At 36.8% G+C, this 21,948-nt stretch overlaps 1 protein-coding gene across 1 annotated transcript in view; it reads left to right on the forward strand.

Annotated features, from left to right (window-relative positions):
* LOC139741046 (integrin alpha pat-2-like) overlaps positions 1–21,659 on the forward strand; it is a 59,124-nt gene extending 37,465 nt beyond the window's left edge. Inside the window, exons 15-29 of the mRNA XM_071651637.1 lie at positions 975–1,082; positions 6,658–6,713; positions 7,387–7,538; positions 8,830–8,958; positions 9,771–9,835; positions 11,117–11,264; positions 11,948–12,031; positions 12,428–12,507; positions 12,959–13,048; positions 14,469–14,574; positions 15,671–15,835; positions 16,520–16,720; positions 18,082–18,192; positions 19,604–19,735; positions 20,474–21,659. Of these exons, the coding sequence (XP_071507738.1) occupies positions 975–1,082; positions 6,658–6,713; positions 7,387–7,538; positions 8,830–8,958; positions 9,771–9,835; positions 11,117–11,264; positions 11,948–12,031; positions 12,428–12,507; positions 12,959–13,048; positions 14,469–14,574; positions 15,671–15,835; positions 16,520–16,720; positions 18,082–18,192; positions 19,604–19,735; positions 20,474–20,635 (1,789 nt within the window). The 3' untranslated portion in view covers positions 20,636–21,659. The remainder of the gene's footprint in view (positions 1–974; positions 1,083–6,657; positions 6,714–7,386; positions 7,539–8,829; positions 8,959–9,770; positions 9,836–11,116; positions 11,265–11,947; positions 12,032–12,427; positions 12,508–12,958; positions 13,049–14,468; positions 14,575–15,670; positions 15,836–16,519; positions 16,721–18,081; positions 18,193–19,603; positions 19,736–20,473) is intronic.
* The last annotated feature ends 289 nt before the right edge of the window (positions 21,660–21,948 follow it).

Raw genomic sequence — 21,948 nt, forward strand, 5'->3', positions numbered from 1 at the left:
TTTCTCAGAGATTTGTTAGCAATGCACATTAAATATATTTTTGGATATTTGTAATAATGCTCTTGGAATTCAAATGGAAAAGCAATAACTGAAATATGATAAAATTAATGCACGCAATTGACATCTCAGGTAGAACGACGTTTTTTGTGTCATGCATTACTAGCTCATTAAAAATTTAATTATTGAAACTTGTCGATATGAGCGTTTAGACGCACCGCAAAGAGACTAAATAAAATATTTTCCCCTTATCTCAACAATGGATACATTTCTTTGTACAGTTTCATGGGATATTTATTTGTTGTAATGTTTTGTATATGTGTGTGTATTAGTGTTTCTTCTTCTTCTGATTAAGTCTGCCTCCTTCAATAGGCTGAAGATTCTTGCAGACTGTGTTATTTACATTATAATACAGTTTATTTACAGATATTTACAAGCACATAGAAAATCTGAAGAAAAGAACTAGCCACTGTGATCAACCGTTAGTCGGTTTCGGAATGATGCCACAGATGGCGCTGAAACAATTTCTAACGACAGGGAATTCCAGTTCCTTACAGTTCTTGGAAAGAACGAATGGCGATGCGATTCAGTTCTCGAGCATGGTACCTGATAGGAATGTGGTTGCGAGGCTCTCGTCAGCTGAGTAACCTGTTTGATACTATAGTCCTGTGCTGAAAGAGGAGTAAGACTATTGTGTATTTTGTACATCATAATTAGCCTGTCATTTTCTCTGCGCTGTTCCAGAGTGGTCCATTCAAGTTCTTGCAGCATTTTGGTGACACTCGAGGTGTTATGGTAGCGATTTAAAGTGAATCTCGCAGCTCTTCTCTGGACCATTTCCACTTTGTGGATTAGGTTCTTGGAAGATGTTGCGAATTACACTAAAACTATTAAATTGTATACACGGGGATAGTTTCGGGAGGGATACCACATTCCTTTCATTTTAACAAAACAACAACAATCTTCTTACTTCACAGGACAAGGCCAGTCATACTTCCCGTAGGAGAAATATCCTTTTCTCCACAATCGCTGAACCTGGATGTCAAGAACGGGACTACTGAGGACGGCAATAGCGGACTGACAGTGTAATGGATATCATTTTGTTTTTTTTTTCTGAAATATTTATTTGCTTTCCTTCAAATGATGCGACAAATCAATAACAGAGCCGACTATTAGAATAGGTTTTTGTTTTTTTTTCTACAGTATGATTTAATTTCATTGCATTTTCTGCAATATCATTTCATTAAGCACGTCATTATACGTAAAGTTTCTCGAGCTTAATTTCACAACAAAAACAGTGACGATAAGAACAAAACAAAACAAAACAAAACAAAACAAAACATATCTAATTCCGAATTTACAAAGAAAAATAAAAGGGAAAAACGGATTTCGCAAGGCTGCTCTAGACTGCTTCCTCACATTTACCTACTAGTATGTCTTTCTGTCTGTCTGTATGATAATATATAAAATTGTGTTTTATGTATATAATATACTCTGATTATCATGAGGATGCATTATAACAAAATCGTATCATGTTACTCATTTGATTTAGTCCAGCGGATATAGAAAAAAATCATGCACTTAATGGTAAAAGCACCATATTTGGTACACATGTACATGATGCCAATACAAGTCATTTCTGATATGGAAGCCACTCTGATTCTCCCTATGACGGCCGTGGAGGCCATTTTTCAAAATGGCCGCCATGTGATATAGCAATACTATGTATTTTGGAAACTCTAAGTCCGATTATCGTGATTCTTGTACCAAAGTATAGGTTTTCAGGGTCAAGGATTCCAATAAAATAATTTTTGAGAGGATAAAACCATGGCAACCTACTTATTGGTGGCCATTTTGAAAAAATATGGCCACCATGCTAGATACAACATATCCTGAAAACGTATGGACAAAGGGTTATGACTCTGGTACCAACTTATATGTTATCAGGGTCAAGGATTCCGGTAAATTCAACAGTAAATGAATATGAATCGTTTCATCCTACGTTTTGGCGGCCATTTTAATAAATATGGCTGTCATACAAGGGATGATGAATATTGTTTATCTTCGAACTCAAAAGATACATAATCACGATTCAAGTGTTAAAGTATAGTTTTGGGGTGAAGGTTTTCAATATAATGATGTTTTAGCAAAGTGAATGGGTTCATCACATCCTTTGTTTTGGCGGCCATTTAATAAATATGGCCTCTCTCCAGTTCATGTTATGAAAGCGGGATGCCCATTGTGGATTGATTCTGGTGTAAACGTTTGTTTCAGGGGTCAACAATTGTCCACTCATTTTTAGTATTCTAATATGTAACATCTGGGCATAGTTAACTTTGTAAGCATTTTTGAAAATATTGCTCAACTTCCTCTATAGGGTTTCTGTGTGTGTAGCCTACATGCAGTGTATGTGAAAAACATGATCTTCACAATTTTATGTCTGAAGTAGGCCTACATATTAATCAAGATTATACATTTTCTGGATATATAAACTTTCGCTTTCTCTGGTCCCTTGACCATGGAATGAAAAAACATAGTTTCCAACCAATATAGTACATCTGCTTTCTTTGGAAACATGACACTAAGTGTGAGAAAACTTCTGAAACTTCTTGGGTCACTTAGGCTACATCAAATGTAAACACACTATAATATGTATGTCTATAAAATCCATGATTGACCAGGCTGTTCTGATACTTACAACTACACTGAATCTTATACATCAAACGATATAGTAAATACAATAGGTATTATATAATACATCTTTATAGGTTTATATCTAATTGTCATTTGCAGCGTAGTCGGTGAAGAATCGGTCTCATGAAAAGAAATCAGATCTTCTGCCAAAGTTTTGTATCCTATACCAACATCATTTCTTTTAGACAAAGCTATACATGATATGTTTTTTTTTTTTTTGTGTGTGTGTGTGTGTCATCTTGACATAGATGCACTTGGTCCAATCTGTTTCTTTCCTGGGAGCTTGTTTTTCGGTTGAAATAAGCTTTACTTTTGAAGCCATGTTATCCTACAAATGAACCCAATCAACAATTACTTAAAAAGATAATATTTATGTAAATGTGCTTAACAGAGGTAAAGCAAAAAAACTTATGTGTACATTTTTTTCTAGAAATGTGACAAATATTTTCTTTAAATGATTGTGATTGTGAAACTTACCTTTTTATGTACATTAATTTGTAAAGAACAAGAACAAGGTAAAACCAAATTATCTGTTTCTGTGTGTAGTTCTACTCTGAATACATTACTTGTTATGGTTGATCTATGCATTAGTTTTTATCAATGATTTTTCCTCTTGAACTGAATTTCACCCTACCCTAACCCCAAAGAAATTATAAAAATATAATTTGATGCATTTGCCATTCTCTTATGGAATAAAGATTAAGGTTTCATAATTCAAAAGCAACTTCTACAGGTAAATGGACAGTGGGCATTTCAAAACAATCATATAACGTAACAACGCCCATCCAAAATATAAACTACAACAAAAGTTATGCTAATTTATGAATTTAAGAAAACCTCAAAGAAGTACAAACTTTTAGGTTCATAATTTTTATTGGAAGATAAAGCTGCAGAATAAAGTATTCAGTAAATCGATCTTACTTACCAGCACCAGTAGAAATATTGAAGACGTTCTCTATATACAGCGCACCTGCATCTATGCATTCACGTTCATCACCACTCATCAATGGATGATCAGGAACAATATTCTTTTGGATTGTCAGAGCTCATTCGATTCCTTCATTATTATGATTCCTTATAAATTTGTGTAACAGTTTTGACAATGTCATACTATGAAATAATGAACAAGAACTGAAAACAAACTTTAGAAATTAGAAGGTCTTATAAGACTGCGTTAATAATCATGTCTTTGTGGCTGAAAACTATGACAGTACACTAATTGTACTCTCCTGTCTATGCATCTAAAATGGGGGGGGGGGGGGGGGGGAGTCTTCTATTCCATTCTCACCATTTATTCTGCCTTTGATATTCAACATAATTATCTTTAGTATTCCAGGTATGCAACAATTGTACTTATGTGATGTTTAATACCTAATTGAATAGTGAATGTGATAGAGGTAGGGTCAATCAACAACAATCAATGAACAATAAAGAACTACACACCGCAACAACAAAGGAGATTCATTTACCAATAATAGGTAAACGATTCTTGTCAATGGGACAATACACATTTTGGCAAGCGAGGGTGCACCTCAGAAAACGGAAACGAATATTTTTTTTTTTTCAAAACCAAAACGACATTGTCCAATTTGTTGAGTACTTTTCTTTCTAGACATGTTTTTGTTGATCATTGATTTCTTACTTCATTTTTATCAAAGCTCAGTAACGGGGACTACCCAACAATTGAAGGTCAATTTTCTACCATAATCCTATTCAAGCATTCCACATTGTGATGTGCGGCCTCAATTCTTTGATAGTCTCCTAAGGCAGTGGCTTTTGTCCGATGCTGAAATTTGTTGAATTGAGCTAAGAAATTTACGTTCGACCCGTTTTTAAAAAACAAAAAAAATCTGTAGAATGAAAACTACTCAATCAAATTGGATGATTTTGGTATCATTCTTCTTCTATTCTCTATAACTCTATGTCATTAATTTTGGCATCAAAGTAAAGCAAATGTGCAAACATTTGCGAAAACTCACGTTTCCGTTAATTCTAGGCCACACTGTATATAATGTGTGTGCGTGTGTGCGCGCGCGTGTGTGTGTATGTCTGTGCGTCCTCTATGTAGTGCGGCAGTCATATTTATCAAAATGGACTTGAAAACGATATGTGTTAGCTTTATTCATCAACAAATACTTGTTTAAAATCATTGACCCCAATTAGTTTCAAAGACGTGCAGTATGAAGTGGCCATGTTTTAACCCTATAAAGCTCAAGGGGGGCACATTGTGCCCCCTACCATATTTTCGTTTGCCACGCCTACACCCTTTACCCGATTTCAACCAAATTTGGTGACTTTTCCTAAAATCTTATTACAAACATTTTGATATATAATTTAGCTATGTCCAATACTGCTGGTTGCCATGGCAAGCGTAAACTGACAACTATGTTCGTCAGATTTTGCATGATTTTCTGTTCCAATTTCAATTAACAATATAATAATGGATGAAATGGGGTTTTCTTGGCTCTAATTTGGTGAAGGACCGAAATATGATGTAATTATGGTTGTGAATCACCCAAAAATGGTCTTCTTTTTATTTACTTTATTTTTTATATGACATAGGCATCACACAATAGATATGATAGAAATAATAGAAAATACAGCATTTTTCAAAGACTACCCTTTTATTTTGTGTTCACACTAGCTTCGCCTGTAATATAATTTGTTTATCATATTATCAATCTGCAAACTCAAAATTCAATATTTTGGAAATATGAAATGTGATACCAATATATATACCCATTCCAAGCAATATTTCATGGGTTTCATTATATTTCTTTATATTGTAATGAATGGCGCCCCCACATGTTGACCTTGAGAAATGTCAACCATAACTAATAGTCAAAGTTGACTTGCTTTTCCTTTGTGGAGATTATGAAAATGATTGATATAAAATAAAAACATATATACTGGGGATAAAAAAAGAAAAAGAAAAAACATGATTTTAGCGTATTTCCTATATATTTCTTTATATTTTGGTAAATAGCGCCCTCACTGGATGACTTTGAGAAATTTCAAAATTTGGGTCATGTAGAGTATGAGTTGCTCTATCCATGTGCCAAATATGACGGTCATACATCTTTTAATAAAGAAGTCATGGGGGGGGGGACACAATGTGCCCCCCACCCCTTTGGGCCTGGAAGGGGTCAAAATAGCTTGGGCTTTATAGGGTTAAAATGGCAGCCAAAACATATAGGATGTAATGGTTGTATACACGAAAAGATGTATCCATTTATATCACTGAATCTCAAAAACACATTTTTGTACCAGAATCGTGAAGATGCATCATTTGGTTTTAAGGATATATGAATAGAATGTAGAGCGGCAGCCATGTTTTTTCAATATGGCCGTTAATAAGTAGGTTGCCATGGTTTTATCCTCTCAAAAATTATTTTATTGGAATCCTTGACCCTGAAAACCTATACTTTGGTACAAGAATCATGACAATCGGACTTATAGTTTCCAAAATACACAGCATTGCTATGTCACATGGCGGCCATTTTGAAAAATGGCCGCCACGGCTGCCACAGGCAGATTCAGAGTGGCTTCCATATCAGAAATGACTTGTATTGGCATGATGTACATGTGTACCAAGTATGGTGCTTTTACCATAATGTGCATGATTCACCCCATATTTGCTCTATATCCGCTGGACTAATTGATGCTATAAAGATATCCAAGTATATCTTGTCTTAGTAACCAACTGCTTCTTAAGTGATCGATTGTGGAAATTTACGTCTCCGTGCGAGCATCATTTGATATTGCACTTATATGTAATAGCGTATGTGTTATACTAACTGTTGTGCTCATGTTTTGACTAAAACAGGTCCCTCCTTTGCAATCTGTGGTCTCTTTTCTTGAAGACGAAACAAACATACAATCTATTTTTGTATACAAAAGTATTTTTCTTGATGCTGCCATGCCAATTAAGCCACTGATGTCTACATGCTTTGGTTCCTGATCCAGTTTTGACGTCGCTGTGTCCATAACGTGCAACGGAGAGGAATTGAATAGCGCAATAGGTAATAATATGAGCGAATAATTTGCACTTTTAGAATATGTCAGTAATATCCTGCCACCAAGCTGCAATAGTAGATGCAACACACTGTTTTGTCTTCTGCACGTATTACACCTAGACAGTTTAAGATGAATCACACTGTAGGCCCTTCACAGTGAACGAATTTGGAGACTCTGACCCTCAACAAGAGGTACGTCCCTACTCGTTTTGAACCCTGCTCGTATACCTTTTCGTAAAAGATGTTAAATTCATTTTTTATGTCTCTTTGTATTCAAATCAGGACTACTATGTAGTATAGGGCCTTAATGATCTGACTAAACTTCAAGGGCAGAGAAACAATTCTAACGACCAAACTTTCTGGAATTAAGTCGCAGATGTTCTAATTTTTTGAAAGCCTGTATTGACAATGGAATGCAGAAATAAACTGAACTGAACTGAGCTGAAACGAGGTGCCCTAAAAAGGCTACTCTTAATTGTAATTACTTGTTCTGTATAATTATCATCGCAACGAGTGCGTTTACCCTTCTCACAAATCATTTGCACTGGCTTAGCAAATCGGAGCATCTTGATTGAAGCTCTGATTACTTTAACCCCTACTTCCCCCACCCCCTCTCTCTGTTGGTCTCTCTATCTCTCCCTTTCTGTCGAGACTGTTCATTTTTATGGATTTTCGACAGAGTTTTCCTACACACTCCAGCTTGATACTGTTCATCAAGTCGTAAACCGTCGAGCAGCCTTCCTTTCGACTAGTCAGTTTTCTCTTGAAGGAACCATCACAATTTCTGCTGGTCGAAATGAAACCAACTTAGTGCATCAGGCTTATATTTCGGTGAGTGTTCTTCTGCGTCATTCAGAACACTTATCTGCATTATCAAGAGTCTATACCAAGGATTCGGAGACTCGGATGTTTAGCGATCCCCGCTTTTTTTTTCAAACACGCGATTTATGTTAAAGTTGTAATTTCTGTTTAGTAGGCTCGTTGAATCTTGATGTCATTAGATGTCCGCATAGTTATGCATTCTGTGAAACATAGCTTCACGGTCACAAAAAAGTGATAACTAGCCATACAAATCACGAAGATTTTCACCTCTTGCACTTAGTTCCACTTCGCGGGGTTCGCTTCAATAATGAAAATGATAATTGCTCGATTATAGTATGCGATGTTATAATGTCCGGTAAACGTATGTGTTTAAAATCAAAACCAGAACTATTGCATAATTGAAGCAAGCTCACTAGTGGTATTTTGACACGAGTAGTCCCTGTAAAGAAATGAACGTTCATCGCCCTGCGAAGTTTGAGCAACACTTGTCTTCAAAGGATATAGATGAGAAGTAGGAAGTAACATATATTTACAAACTTTACAAACAATGTGTAGACCTATGCATAATTGACACTGCGTGAGTCCATACGAAGCCTCTTAATTGTTTCCATTTCCCTTTTAATGTAACATTGATCATTATCTAGCACGAGTTGAGGCACAAAAGCACAAGTAAGCGTCTTACAAGTTAATGACATCGTAAACATACTCTTAGTTTAAAGAAGATAAATTAAGCACGTAATGTCCAAAGATAATACCGAACAATGTTCAAGCATTGATTGTAAGTCAGTTGACTATTCATCATTCCGCCGCACTTTTGCGCACGGATCATGCGGAATCCATGCTTTCAACCGCCGCGCCGCGCAGCAGCAGCAGCACAGGGCTGATTCGTCCATGTATGGCGTGACGTCATAACTTGGGTACCCCAAAACTCCGCCGTCAGATCGGGTTCTGGCGTTCTTTAAAGGGTGCTGAAACACCACTTCTTATTCTATTTAGATAAGTTTTCACGTTCTGAAACTCATAATCATTTGTATTCCTTCAGGCGTAAACTTTCTAAGATTAGAAATATGTAAGTCGATAATCTTATCTCTGAATGTCAAGCCAAATCCGTAGAGTGTTCGTCCCTGCCTCTTCAGTGCGTAGAAGCCGTCCATGGCAGTAACATTCTGAAACTTATGATTACTTGTATTCCTACATGCAGGCTTAAACTTTCTAAGAAATGGGTAAATCACCTTATATGTGAATATCAAGCCATTTTTTTGTTGTTCTGGGTACAATTGCTTTAAACGTGTCTTTGCAGCCAACGATTATCGACAAGCAAACCCCGATCTCTGTTTCTCTGGAGTTTCAACTTCTCGACAATGACCAGTCAACCAGCGTTATGACGCCGGTTATGTCCGACGCCACTCGGACCCACGTCGTTAACTCGGTAAGACTTCCCCTGTTCATTAATTATTTCTGGGTGTTTCACAACTGCTGGACTTCCTCAGTACGGAATACTTAAAGGGAAAGTCCGTCCTGATACTGCGTTCCTATATCTTTATGTGCATGGAAACAGAAAGCTAGAAGCAGGTCGGAGAAAGTTTTGAGTAAAAATCAGACACACAAGAATAGTCTAAACTTTTTCTAAAATTTTTAGTGATCTACTTTTCTGATAATTCTAGTTTCATACAAAGCAACATAATATCAATGGGGAATTCCCTTTTAAGTCCAAATCGTATCAGTCTCATTGAGGCAATAAAATTTGAATCTATATAGTGTATCAGCTGCACAATCTTTCACTTTCATAATTTCATTTTTTTTTAAATATAAATTTGCCGAAATTCTCTGGACAGATAGGCTATGGTATCTGTTGATGAACCTGCATTGAAAACATGAGGCAATAAATGTGAAACTCATCATTGATTTTGTTTGAATACCTACACTTTATGTAAAAGCAGGAACTGTGATAAAAAGGTAACTTACATCGATCCCTTACAAATGACAGAACTATGTCTGTGATATCATTGTTTGTAAGCCAGTGACATGTTCAAATTGCACTCCACTGACTAGGCAATTACTACGACAGGTCATTCCATGTTGACATACTCATAAATGTCTTTATTTATGAGTGAATGGAGTAAAGTACTGTCTTGTAGACAGATCTATACATTCCGGTAATTGTATGGTGTAACACAATAGAACAGTATACCCAAGGCCTTCTCTAAGCTCAGGAATAATTCTCTTCAAATACATGCACAGATTCCGTTCGCCAGGGAGTGCGTTGGAGATGTGTGCCTTCCTGACCTCCGAGTACAAGCAACTAGGTAGGAATTCGGGTATATGCTTCATTATATATCTACAATCATAGTGTGTAAATGAAGAGTTTGTTCGCAAAAACCGATAAGTCCATATTTGCCAAATGGAGATATTTGCGATTAAAGGTCAAGAGAAATAAAGAGAATTCTAAGAAAAATTTTGCTTCTTTTTACCATAACTTCAAAAATGTAACTTTATATGTAATGACCAATATATCATTTAAAAGGTATTATTTTGTACTTTATGACAGATACCGTACTTCAAAATCTTCAAAAATGGACTTATCGAATTTTGCGAACAAACTCTTAAAATATAAATGATATATTATTTGATCCTAATTAGCATCGATGGTTTCTAATGTGAATATCAACAGATTATATCTTTTCAACAGAACTGTTTCAGTATCAAAGATCTGACACGGGCCAAGGTGACAGTTAAGCAGACAAAACACAAGTGATCAGGGCGAGGAACGTCCCGGTAGCACATTATCTACATCTTTCCCCTTGCCGTACATGATGCTGACAATACTAGAAGTAACGGAATATGAGTAATCATTTGCATATTGTAAGATCTATAAATAGGCATATGCATAAATAGATGATAAACATACATATAATAATAATTATGCTTTAATACAATCTCCATTTCTTTCCCCCGGAGGGTGTAATACGTTTCTCCTTTTTAAAGAGAGGGTATGAAATTAAAGAACTCGATTAAAAAAAAAGTGGATGGTGCAATAGAATGAACTTGTTACGTGATTGTCACTCTGGCAAGTAGAACAGAAAGCGTCATGCGTGTCTGTGCATAGTGCATATTTTGATATCAACACAATATGCGATACTCACTGTTAGTGAAGATGGTGATTCGCAGAATTGGAAGTGCTATTGAGAGGAATCATGAGGTCAAAGGCGAATTCTTAGGACTTAACTTCTAAGACATGTAAGACATCGCATTTTAGTCCCTACTAAGGTTTAAACATTCTAAATACACTCCTAAAACAAATGTCAATTTCTGTCATACAGTGGGTTCTTCAAACTACTTCATAAAAAGACATGCATTCAAGCTAGCACAAAAGGTCAACACGACAGAAATGTATCACGTAATTATTTTGTATTACAGTGTATATGAACAACACACCACTTAGAGAGGTTGTGTTTCCAAACAGACATCACCATTTGTAATTTCGGATCTCCTTTAATTTTCGTGTGTTTATTGGTTTTTTTTTTCAAAGAGGATGTATTTAAATTATGAATTAAGAACGGAATTTGCGCTTTCTTCTTCTCGTGAAGTGACGTCACCCACGTGACACTGGGGACGTCCCAGAGGATTAATGTGGATGTCATCGTAACCAACAAGGGCGAGGATGCCTTTCTCTCGGTTCTTGAGATTCACGAGCCCGAAGGTGTATACTTTGTCACCGTTGGAAGACTGAGTACAGTAAGACTAACAAGAGTTGTTTCCGAATTCCTTTGTGTGTGTGTGTGTATAAGATATACATGTCGTGAATGCATGCGCGCGTGTTTGTGTGTGTGTGTGTGTGTGTGTGTGTTTGTGCTCAATTAATTCAATTTCAATTCAATTTCAATTCAATTTCAATTCAATTTCAATTCAATTTCAATTCAATTTCAATTCAATTTCGATTCAATTTCAATTCAGTTTGTTCACCATCTTTTCTGGAGTGTAATAAAAGACACACAAACACAAACAAACATATACACCAAGTCATTGGAATAAATCAAAGAAAGAAGACTTAAACTTGATGGTTGGACCCCCTGTGTCCATATTGATATGGACATATGACAGAACACACACAAAAAAAAAAGGAAAGAAGGAAAATTTCAGACTGTTTGGATATATCTGTCAGTATCTGTAATCCATGAAAGAATGGACATTCTGACACTTATAAGTAATATCATGAGGAATAAATCCTTAATTGTGAAGTGCACGCCGTTATAACGGACACGGTTGTAACGAAACGCCAGTCTGGTATGCCCGTGATCTTTCTTTTTTTCAATCATGGGTACTATCAGACAATTATTATCCGGTGCTTTTTCGGGTGGATGTAAAGAAATCAGTTGCAATCAAGTGTCATTTTATTTGGTTCTTCTGTTTCTTTACAGGGCGCGTTTGCAACCTGTAACTTTGATGGTCCGTCAAGAATCCGAACATGCAACATTGGTAACCCGATCAAGGCCGGTGATTCTGTGAGTTTACCAAATGTTGAATTCAAATAGTGCCAATCGGCAGGAAAAACAAACAAACACAAATTAAAGTCAACATTTCTGAAAATACCTATTGAGTGTCGAATTGTTTAAACAAAAATTTCTTGTCTACTTATGTAAAACTGTTATTTTGTGCAATTTGTTTTGTTTTTCTGAGTGAACCACAATAGTCCTCATAATATGAAAACATGAATTCTGTATCACGTTCAATTTTTTTTTTTGATTGATTTCGAAAAATCTCTGCAATACACATATTTGTCTAATTGACAATGTGTGATCAAACAGAATGGAACATGTCTCAGACGGTATATAGATGAGAAATTTCTTGTAAGTGTGAAACTAATTTTTATCTTTGCTCACTCTTCGTACGAATCAAAGGTTGCATTTTTCCTGTGCTACCACACCGAGACTTACAGTACATTCCGTGGGAACGTGTCTATCAACTTACATGCACACAGGTAAGGCGGTTAGCAATTGATACAATTCATAAAATGACATAATCATAGAATAGAATTAGTAATAGAATTAATAGAACTACCTGCAATGAACTACCTATGTCCTCGAATGTCTCACCTGCCAACAAGCGTATAATCATTTGTCGTTCGATTTTATTTTAATCATTGTTCTCTTTGTGACATATTGCTTTATAACTCCAACAATTTTCAGCAAGTTCATCAAACATTAAACTATAGGGCCTACACACATACTAGATTATATAATACTAGTAAACGGTAATTTTGTACATTATCAACAATTTTCACTGCTCACGTTGCATCTGTAATAAGCAATAATCACACGTATTAACATTAATTTCCATACAGGATGGTTGCAAAGAATACGCTTAAAACTTAAGTGTTTGGCAATTGATATCGTAGTAGGCCTATATTGTATCTCCTTTGTTTGTTCCAGCTCTGATGACGAGGAACCCAGCAAGATTTCAGATAATTCTTTAGCTGTCGAGATTCCGGTATACGCCACGGCAAACTTGACTCTCCAAGGGTGAGTTCACTGATTCCCCTCTCGGGACGAGAGATACTATAGCAAATAGATATAAAGTGTACCTAATTCTCTGCTTCTCCACCATCAGCTCGTGTTCACGCGGTGAAGACGGAAGAAATAGGAATCTGAAACTTGATTAAAACTTCTACAAAACTCCCAACAGAAACAAGTTATGCATTTTGAAATAAAATTTTCAATTCCCTTGAAAACGGACTATGATTTTAAGTGGGCCAGCGTAGATGACAGCACTGTTGCGGTGTGATACGTTTAATTCCTGCTAATAACTGCTAGTGTGAACCTGTAGATATAAACTTTGTTTCTTCCATATCGGGCCAAATTATTTAAGATATACTCTCTAAAAAAAGAATCGAGTGAAAATATTCACTCTTGAAGGAGTGAATACAAAAAAGAGTGAATTTAGTGTGATATTGGAGTGAATTTTGAGTGAAAATGTTCATTTCCACTCAAAATTCACTCCAATTTCACTCTAACTTCACTCTTTTTTTTGTATTCACTCCTTCAAGAGTGAATATATATATATATATATATATATATATGCATATATATATATATGTGTGTGTGTATATATGTTCTTTTTTTCTTTCTTTTTTTAGAGAGTAAGGGCGCCGAAATGGCCGGTTAACAGAGATCGCACTGCATTAGCACAACAATCCCCCCTTACATAGCTTGACAGTAAGGGAGCTCCAGCTTATGGCCGAGATGTAGTTCTGATCTGTTGTAAACTGTGCCACATGAGGCATATCCCGTGAAGACCTTGGTTTAAAACATGGGACAACTTGATATATGAATATATCTTTATCAATATAATAAGTCTCATGAGGATCGAAGTCAAATCACGAAGATCGCCGAGCCGACCCCATGAGGATCGAAGTCAAATCACAAATCACCACTTGCACACACAATGCGTTTATCATGTTTAAGCTTGTAACTTACCTGACATTAGCAGTGGCCCGGTAGCCTGAAGCCACCAGAAATAGATGTCGGGCCTCAACTTTATAAGAAAAGTTATGTTTTGGTGGCCCGATTGGGCTACAAAATTTAATTGTCCGGCCATCAAAAAAAAAAAAAAAATAGTGTCGAACACAATAGAAGTTTTCGTCTTCATATGACTCATTTTCATACATATTATCTACATTATGAACAAAATTTTGATTTTTTTTTTTTTTTTGGTCTCAATTGCGCTTGCATCATTGCTTAACAGTGACGGATCCCAAGGGGGCGCATCGGGCTCCGCTCCCATCTCTTTTTGTTAAAACAAAATAAATAAAAAGAAAAATGTGAAATGAAACCCGGAAGTAGCACCAGAAATATTTTTGCGCCCTCCCCCCCCCCCCTTTTATGGAATTCCTGGATCCGCCTCTGCTTAACCCCAAAAATCTATGCCCTGTTTGCTCCAAAGAATCCCGAATCCTGAGAGACTGGTTGTCAAGGAGGCAGACTATCCGTCAGATCGCAACCGATCCTACGTGGCCAACATTGGGCCTCAGATGAGCCACATCATTTCCGTGAGTTGAATCGGATATCATACAATACAACGTATAGCCATTCTATAGAAATGATGCGATGTCTTCCTCTATTAGTATTCATATGATATTTCTCAGGTACGTATGCTTGAGCTATTAAAGTAGGTCTACTTTCTGTAGGGAAATATCGCCATGTGAAAGTTAGCATGAGGGTGTCTTCACTCATGTATTTGCTTAGTTTTGATGTTTACTTGAATAAAGATAGATATTAATTTTGAGAAAGATAGAGTACAAAGGTCTGTTGTTGATATCATTAATTGTTTATGACATCGAATTCCTATCGGCATTCAGCAATCTCGATTTTCGATTGCCCAGGCCAGATTAAACGCGCGGTGAGTTGAGCAAAATAAAAGCAGACTTCCGTGTTGAAAGCTCTTTCCTATCTGAGATCACTTGTCTTTCCACCACTATTTTCGCTACGCTTGTTTTAATAACTCTTTACAAAAAGTCTAATGGTAATTATAATATTTGAAGTGGTAACATACTGGATATGCTAATATTACTAATACACAGTGTAGTACTTATTCTACTACCAATGTCAATGCTTATGGTAATACTGATACTATATTATAAATACTAATAACGACGCTAGTAGTATGCCAACACTAACATTCATTCTATACCATTACCAATACCAATACCACTACCACTACCAATACCAATACCAATACCAATACCAATACCAATACCAATGCCGAATCCGATACTAATACCAATGCCAAATCCTGGACCAGGAGCAATAACAATGACAATGACAATACCAATACCAATACCAATACCAATACCAATACCAACACCAACACCAACACCAACACCAACACCAATGCCAATACCAATACCAATACCAACACCAATACAAATACCAATACCAATACCAATACCGATACTGATACCGATGCCGATACCAATACTAATACCAATACCAATATCAATACCAATACCAATACCAATACCAATACCATTACCATACCAATAACAATAACAATGCCAGTAAGTGTGCTGATTCTAATACTACTGCCATGAACACCACTACTACCATGCGGTAATGATAATGATTATGATTTCCTATTTCCCAAAGCTAAGCAACGCTGGGCCAAGCTTCATTGGTACGACAGTCATAACGATACTATGGCCGAAAACCCTGGCGAGCGGAACTGGCATCACGACTCAACCGACCGTTACCATGAATACCGGTGACACCTGTTCTGTCTCAAGCATAAGAACTATAGATGTGAAGGAGACGGTAAACAACTTTTGCAGTTATGATCACGGCAACAATATCACGAACATTGTCACAAAGTCTGAATGTGTTGCTATTTGTATTATTCATCACAGAGACAGGGTTCCTAATCGAACCTCGCCGTCAGCACTGTCGACTGATGTAATAATGACATTCATCTGCGATAAAAAAAAAATTCATGTTTTTTACTTGTTTAAAAAAGCCATGGAATTTCAGGGGATTAGAGGCAACGAAATATGAAATACGCGTGTATCTTGGTTTTATTAATTCATACATTCATAAACTTGATACAGCAAAATGCCCAGTTTTTTCTTGACAATTAAGAAAAAAAGTGTCTCTATGACTGTGGATTTACGCGTATACAGGCATTTATGTTGTCAGCATTATTTTATTTTTCAGAACATACATAATGAAATAAGTTTAGCTTGGAACTCTTTACACTATTTTTTAATTTGTTAATTACTACCGTTTCTTATCTTGCAGTCAACCAATGCGTGGAATAGACCATCTGTCCTTTTCTCTTCACTTTCAAAGAATAATGAATAAAATTATGAGAATTAAATTAATATCTAGAATATAAACAGAATCGAATGACATCCTGTCAGTCTGTATGTTTGTATGCTTGTAGAACTTTATTGAGTTATATGATATGTCATTATTGTCTATGTTCATTTACCTTCCACACAGCCATTGTCTGCGAATACAATGATGGCCATTCACCCGCGGAATAATTCAACACAGACTATTCTGATAATCGACCGCAATACTGCTTCGGAGTGTTTCTTAATCACCTGCCGCATTTCTTCTCTTGGTACCGGGGCGACAGCGGGGACGAATGCTGTGGTGATCGACCTCGAAGCCTACGTGGACGCCGACTCTTTGCTGGCGGTTAGTGACACAGGCACAGGCATGCACGTTTTGGGATGTTGGTTAAAATATGAAATGAACAACGGCTGTTCTGTTAATCTCGCTTATTAGGTTGAAGGAATGGACCAAGATTGTTTGCGTCTTTAAATACTGTATGCAGCGATCTAGAAATTGCACAGTACGATCTTACAGTACTATAATGTCATCATCAGTATCACATATTATGTCCTCACTTATTATTATCGTTGATATCATGACTACTGTTGTTATTGCCGTTATCATAACTAACGATATTATCAGTATCATCTTCACTATCATTGCCATTGCCAGAACTATATCTAAATATACGTATCATAAGACATATAAGACATTCGACTTTTTTTTGGACTACATCCCCTAGAAAGTATTATATATAAAATTTAGTGCTCCGTATTCCACCCCCCCCCCCAAAAAAAAAACACACCAAACAAACAAACAAACAAAGAAAATCACGGCTAGAATCTAGGAAGGAGAGGGAATAGCTTTATAAAGTGTCTTTATGGTCTTTTGAAATTAAACAATGGGTTCATGACCAACTTGCACTTTACCATTTCTGTTGTTCTGTGCTGGTACAAAAGACTACCTTGGAGCTGTATCGGACTATCTATGAAATTGATAAAAAACCATGAAAAATTCTGAGTTACACTAAATGTGTCAGCGCGTTACCAGTCCAAGTTGATATCCAAAGTCACAAAAAAGCTACGTTTCAGAGGATGCTTCTCAACCCCATAATGTGTTCCAGGGATTTTGGACAGTATGTACAATTCTATGAAGTTCTCTGTGCAAATCAGTACTCAAATCACATAAGAGTTAAGTGCTGTCATGGAATCAACTTGCATGAAATTACTTTGATTTGAAATAGAACGAGGCGTGTCATTAATTTTACTGCACTGTATAAAACCCATTTTAGCACCGTCTGTGGCCAGTCAGATTCTGGAATTATAATTTACCCGGCGTGACGTCACTGTATTAAAGCAGTCTAACGCTGCACTAGTCATTGACTGCATTATGGTCACTCACCAAAATGTGTTTATGTAGACAATTTCAGATAAAATTATGTATTCATGTTATTACATATATTTAGTATTGTATGTAAATCATGTTCATTTATACATTTCTTATCTGTTATCCCTACAAGTGTATTTTATTATGTCACACCAGAACAACACTAAACAATGAAACGTAAACAAAAACAAAAGCACAAATACAAAGTAGTATCACATACGAGTACATATGGACAAGTATCAATTTTACATTAAGTCTTTTATCTGGAATTGGTAAGAAATCTTTGACATATAGGAGAACAGGTTGGAATTACGTCATTAATTTCGTTTTGGTTAAAGGAAACATCCATAGACGCTGTCCAGTTCGCTTCCTCGGTATCGGTGGATGTTACTGGATCGATCTATCCGGATGTCTCGTTTCGCCCATATCCAACCGTTGAGCCAATAGATGTAAGTAAAGCCTGATCTCCTCTGCATGCTCTGTCCAAGACCGAGACGGTGCCATTATACCACGACGTGTATTTCCTCACACTCAAAAAGGTTTCACGCCTGTCGCGTCTGCTCAAACTCTGCCGAAGGGTCCTCCTGTTCACGTCGACTTTAAGATAACGGTATAACTTTAACGTCGGATGAGTGTACACCAGTGTGAGGACCGGACTTAAAGGGGATGGCTAGTAACTGATCAGTGGGAATCAGTGGGAATGCTGGGGGATGATTATTCCAATCCTTGTGGGATTCAGTGAAGAGTACATTATATATCTATTGCTATGTACAAATAAATTGCTTCAGAATGGTCTCATATTCAAGTAATGTGCAGTTCAATGTTTTCAGGTTGGCATGCCTGTACAGTGTCGGGGCGATTGTTAATGGCTCGTTAACGTTCACCTTCATATATACATGTGGATTGAATGAATGCAACAATATAGTAGAACACATTAGTGAACGTTTGAGGAAAATCGGAAAATCCGTTTTAAACAGTTATGAATGCGTAGAACGATACACCCGGTAGAGACAAAATAGAGAGAGTTTCACAGAAATTTTTTTTTAAAAGTATACATTTATTGCTCATTTATTGAGAGAAAAGTGAAAATATGTTTAATTTTCTCTATATTTTCTCTATCGTTCTACACATGTGACATCACAAGCTATAGTAGTCTCCTCATCCAGCGATGGCGACACTGAAACTTCAAAAATTCATAACCTATTATTCATATCAGAACGGATTGTCTGATTTTCCTCAAACTTTCGGAGGTATCAGAAAAGTAATAACCTGTTGATGCAAAGTATTGAAAGGATAATAATGTGTATCTTCCGCCCTCAAATCTGAAAAGCAAACCGGCTGTTTTTTACTATTGTACATAATCACATATGGGCCTAAAGAATATATTCTTCCAAGATACAGGAGGGGCACATGATCTCTTCGTTCTCACGTCCTCTTCAACTGTATCAACCTAATTACTCTTGTAAGACGGAGAGAGAGAGAGATTGAGGCAGGTAGAAAGATATAGGTAGAATATATATATAGAGAGATATATATACAGGACGGACACACAGTCTTTTTGTTCTCACGTTCTTTTCAACAGTCTCATTGCCTCTGTTGTGTTCTCTCTCTATACCTGCCTGCCTCAATCTCTCTCTCTCCGTCTTACAAGAGTAATTAGGTTCACCTTCCGAACAAAGCTAATCCGTTGTTGCACGTTGTTTCATCACTGTTCCTGGTATATTGATGATCCAATTCATGATCGGGATGTATAAAATATCATAATGGTGACGATAAACATGCACAATCATCATTGGTTACAAGCAACGTTACTGATTTACGTATACATGCTGTTGTTTTCTGCTTCTCTGTTTTGTTTAGGTCGATACCTTTCTCACCTTTGAATTCGAGAAAGCTTTGATTGTGCAGCAGAAGTCACCTCCGTGGGTCTACATCGTTTCCTCTATTGGCGGTTTCCTCATCCTTGTCATCATCATCGTTGTCCTCTATTACGTAAGATTTCGGAATGATTTGACCATGATATTAGGGTGACGCCTTTCTGGTCTCAGCTTAACAACAGCCGACACAGTTCTCTGTTTCAATAAAATTTACCATGATATGCATACATTCTGATCAAATGATCTCCCTGAATGTTGTTGCTTATGTCAAGTATGCATGAATTTGTACGAAATGTTTGCCAGTAGGTTTAAGGGTTGAAATGCATGGACATCAATGTGCCCTTTTTCACATTTTGTTTTTGCCAAAGTGCGAATCTTATCTGCAATTCGTATTTTCTATGTTCTATGTTCTACAGTCCGTAAAGTTGCTTCCCAAGACTAGCCTAAAACGCATGTTTGATCCCATCAGCTCATATACCTTTCCACCAATGCGCAATCATGCTCAGTGCGGGCACTACATTTTGATCGCATGCTGCATAACAATCCATTATACTAGTTACATCAACATATCAAGAGCATGTGCTCAATTACACTCGAGTCATCAACGGTATCAACCAGGCACTTAATGATAATAAGGTCTTATTTATCCAGGGTAGCCTCTTGTGTGTTGTCATTGCTGTACCATACAGGGTCCTGCCATTTTTATGTATTAATTACTATACTGTTGCCAGGTAGGCCCACCCATCCATACACCTGGGTCGAGAGGGACATGATGGGTAAAACATCTTGTCCGTTTACATGGTATATACTTGTGTATTATTATTTTTTTTCACGTTGCTCTTTCACTGGTCAGGTCGGATTTTTCAAGAGACGCAAGCTGAGCGCTCAACAAAAAGAACAGCTCCGCCAGAGCATCCGTCAGTCACAGCATGTTGACGGGGACCAAGAAAAAAATGACGATGCTGACACGAAGCAGGAAGGTGTTTATGAGAATTCTGATGCTGAGTTGATATAACGTGCTACATCGCCAACCACTTGGACATACGATTTCTGACGGAAAGTACCTGGTATACAGCCAAGCTCTGACGGTTTACCAGGACCACCGAACAATACCTACTTTAGTAAGCTTACAATTTGCAAAATTTTGACTCCGAGGGAAGATCATCTTAGGATATAATACAATCAACAACTGATTTGGGAGGTATGGCAGCAGCAAAACAGCGCTCAGTGTCATGCCCTGTGTTTCTTTTCCTTTTAATTGAAATTCAAATTCAAACTTTGTCTCTTCTGTGCTGTGTATCAATTTTGATAAATCATATTTGTTTTTAGATTTGTAATTGTGTTGAGTATGTGCAATTTAAAGAGAAATTAAGCAGAAGTGAGGTTTTATTGCAGCGCAGTATTATATGTGTGAACAACAGCTTTGTCGTCTTACTGGAATTTTGAGATCGCACACAACGCCGTACCATCCCGAGGGAAATGGAAAAGTAGAGAGAATGAACAGGACACAAGTGAAGTAGGTATAAAATCTTTAGCAAATACGCTGTAGATTATGATGTGATGAATTGTATAAGATATTGAAGTTTGTAAGAGCGCCATATGAGAAATTATGATCAGGTTATTGTATTATACGTTACGAGGTGATGTGCCAAATTTACTAAAGTTCTTTTTCCTGCTAGATATTCAAGCGTTAATGTTGGTAGAGTGTTATTTCAACCGCTTCCTCCAACAGTTTATTGCACGGCTGTGACTAGGGGTATTCAAGCTGTCATAAAAATGATATAATGAAGGTATGTTAATAAGTCAGTGTCCTAGAGTAAAATAGTCTGGTCGTCTAATATAGTAAAATAGTATTATAGAGTGAAATAATGTAATAGTCTAGTGATGACTTTGAACAATAATGCGATTTTATTTACCAAGGGTGATCCCTTCCTCGTTTGACTAGCAGAAGTCTTTGTAATTTGCGATTTTAACTCCACCAACTATAAAGGGGACCATCTAATGTTGCAGGGTCGGGGATGGCATTGTCATAATGTTGTTGGCATGGTCATAAGAACGTGATGCCTGTCTTTGAGTACACTTTCAGTAGGCAGGGAATGAGCGAAGGAGTCATTAGGTAACCCTGTGCATGCTTTGAACGCCTACTGGCTCAAAAATCTAATTGCTTTTACATATTTTTCAAAGACCCGGACACAGAAGAGGTTTAAGAGAAAATCTTCCTGCTCACATCTACGATAATCTACTTCCGTGCTCACCCAACGTATTATATATGATTATTATGTGTTGTGAAGAATGTTTTATGATAGGCACCGCATTGATGACAAAAAT

Source organism: Diadema antillarum, unplaced genomic scaffold, assembly GCF_040938485.1.
Source record: "Diadema antillarum isolate AM-2024a unplaced genomic scaffold, OU_Dant_1.0 scf00000030, whole genome shotgun sequence".
Classification (NCBI taxonomy): domain Eukaryota; kingdom Metazoa; phylum Echinodermata; class Echinoidea; order Diadematoida; family Diadematidae; genus Diadema; species Diadema antillarum.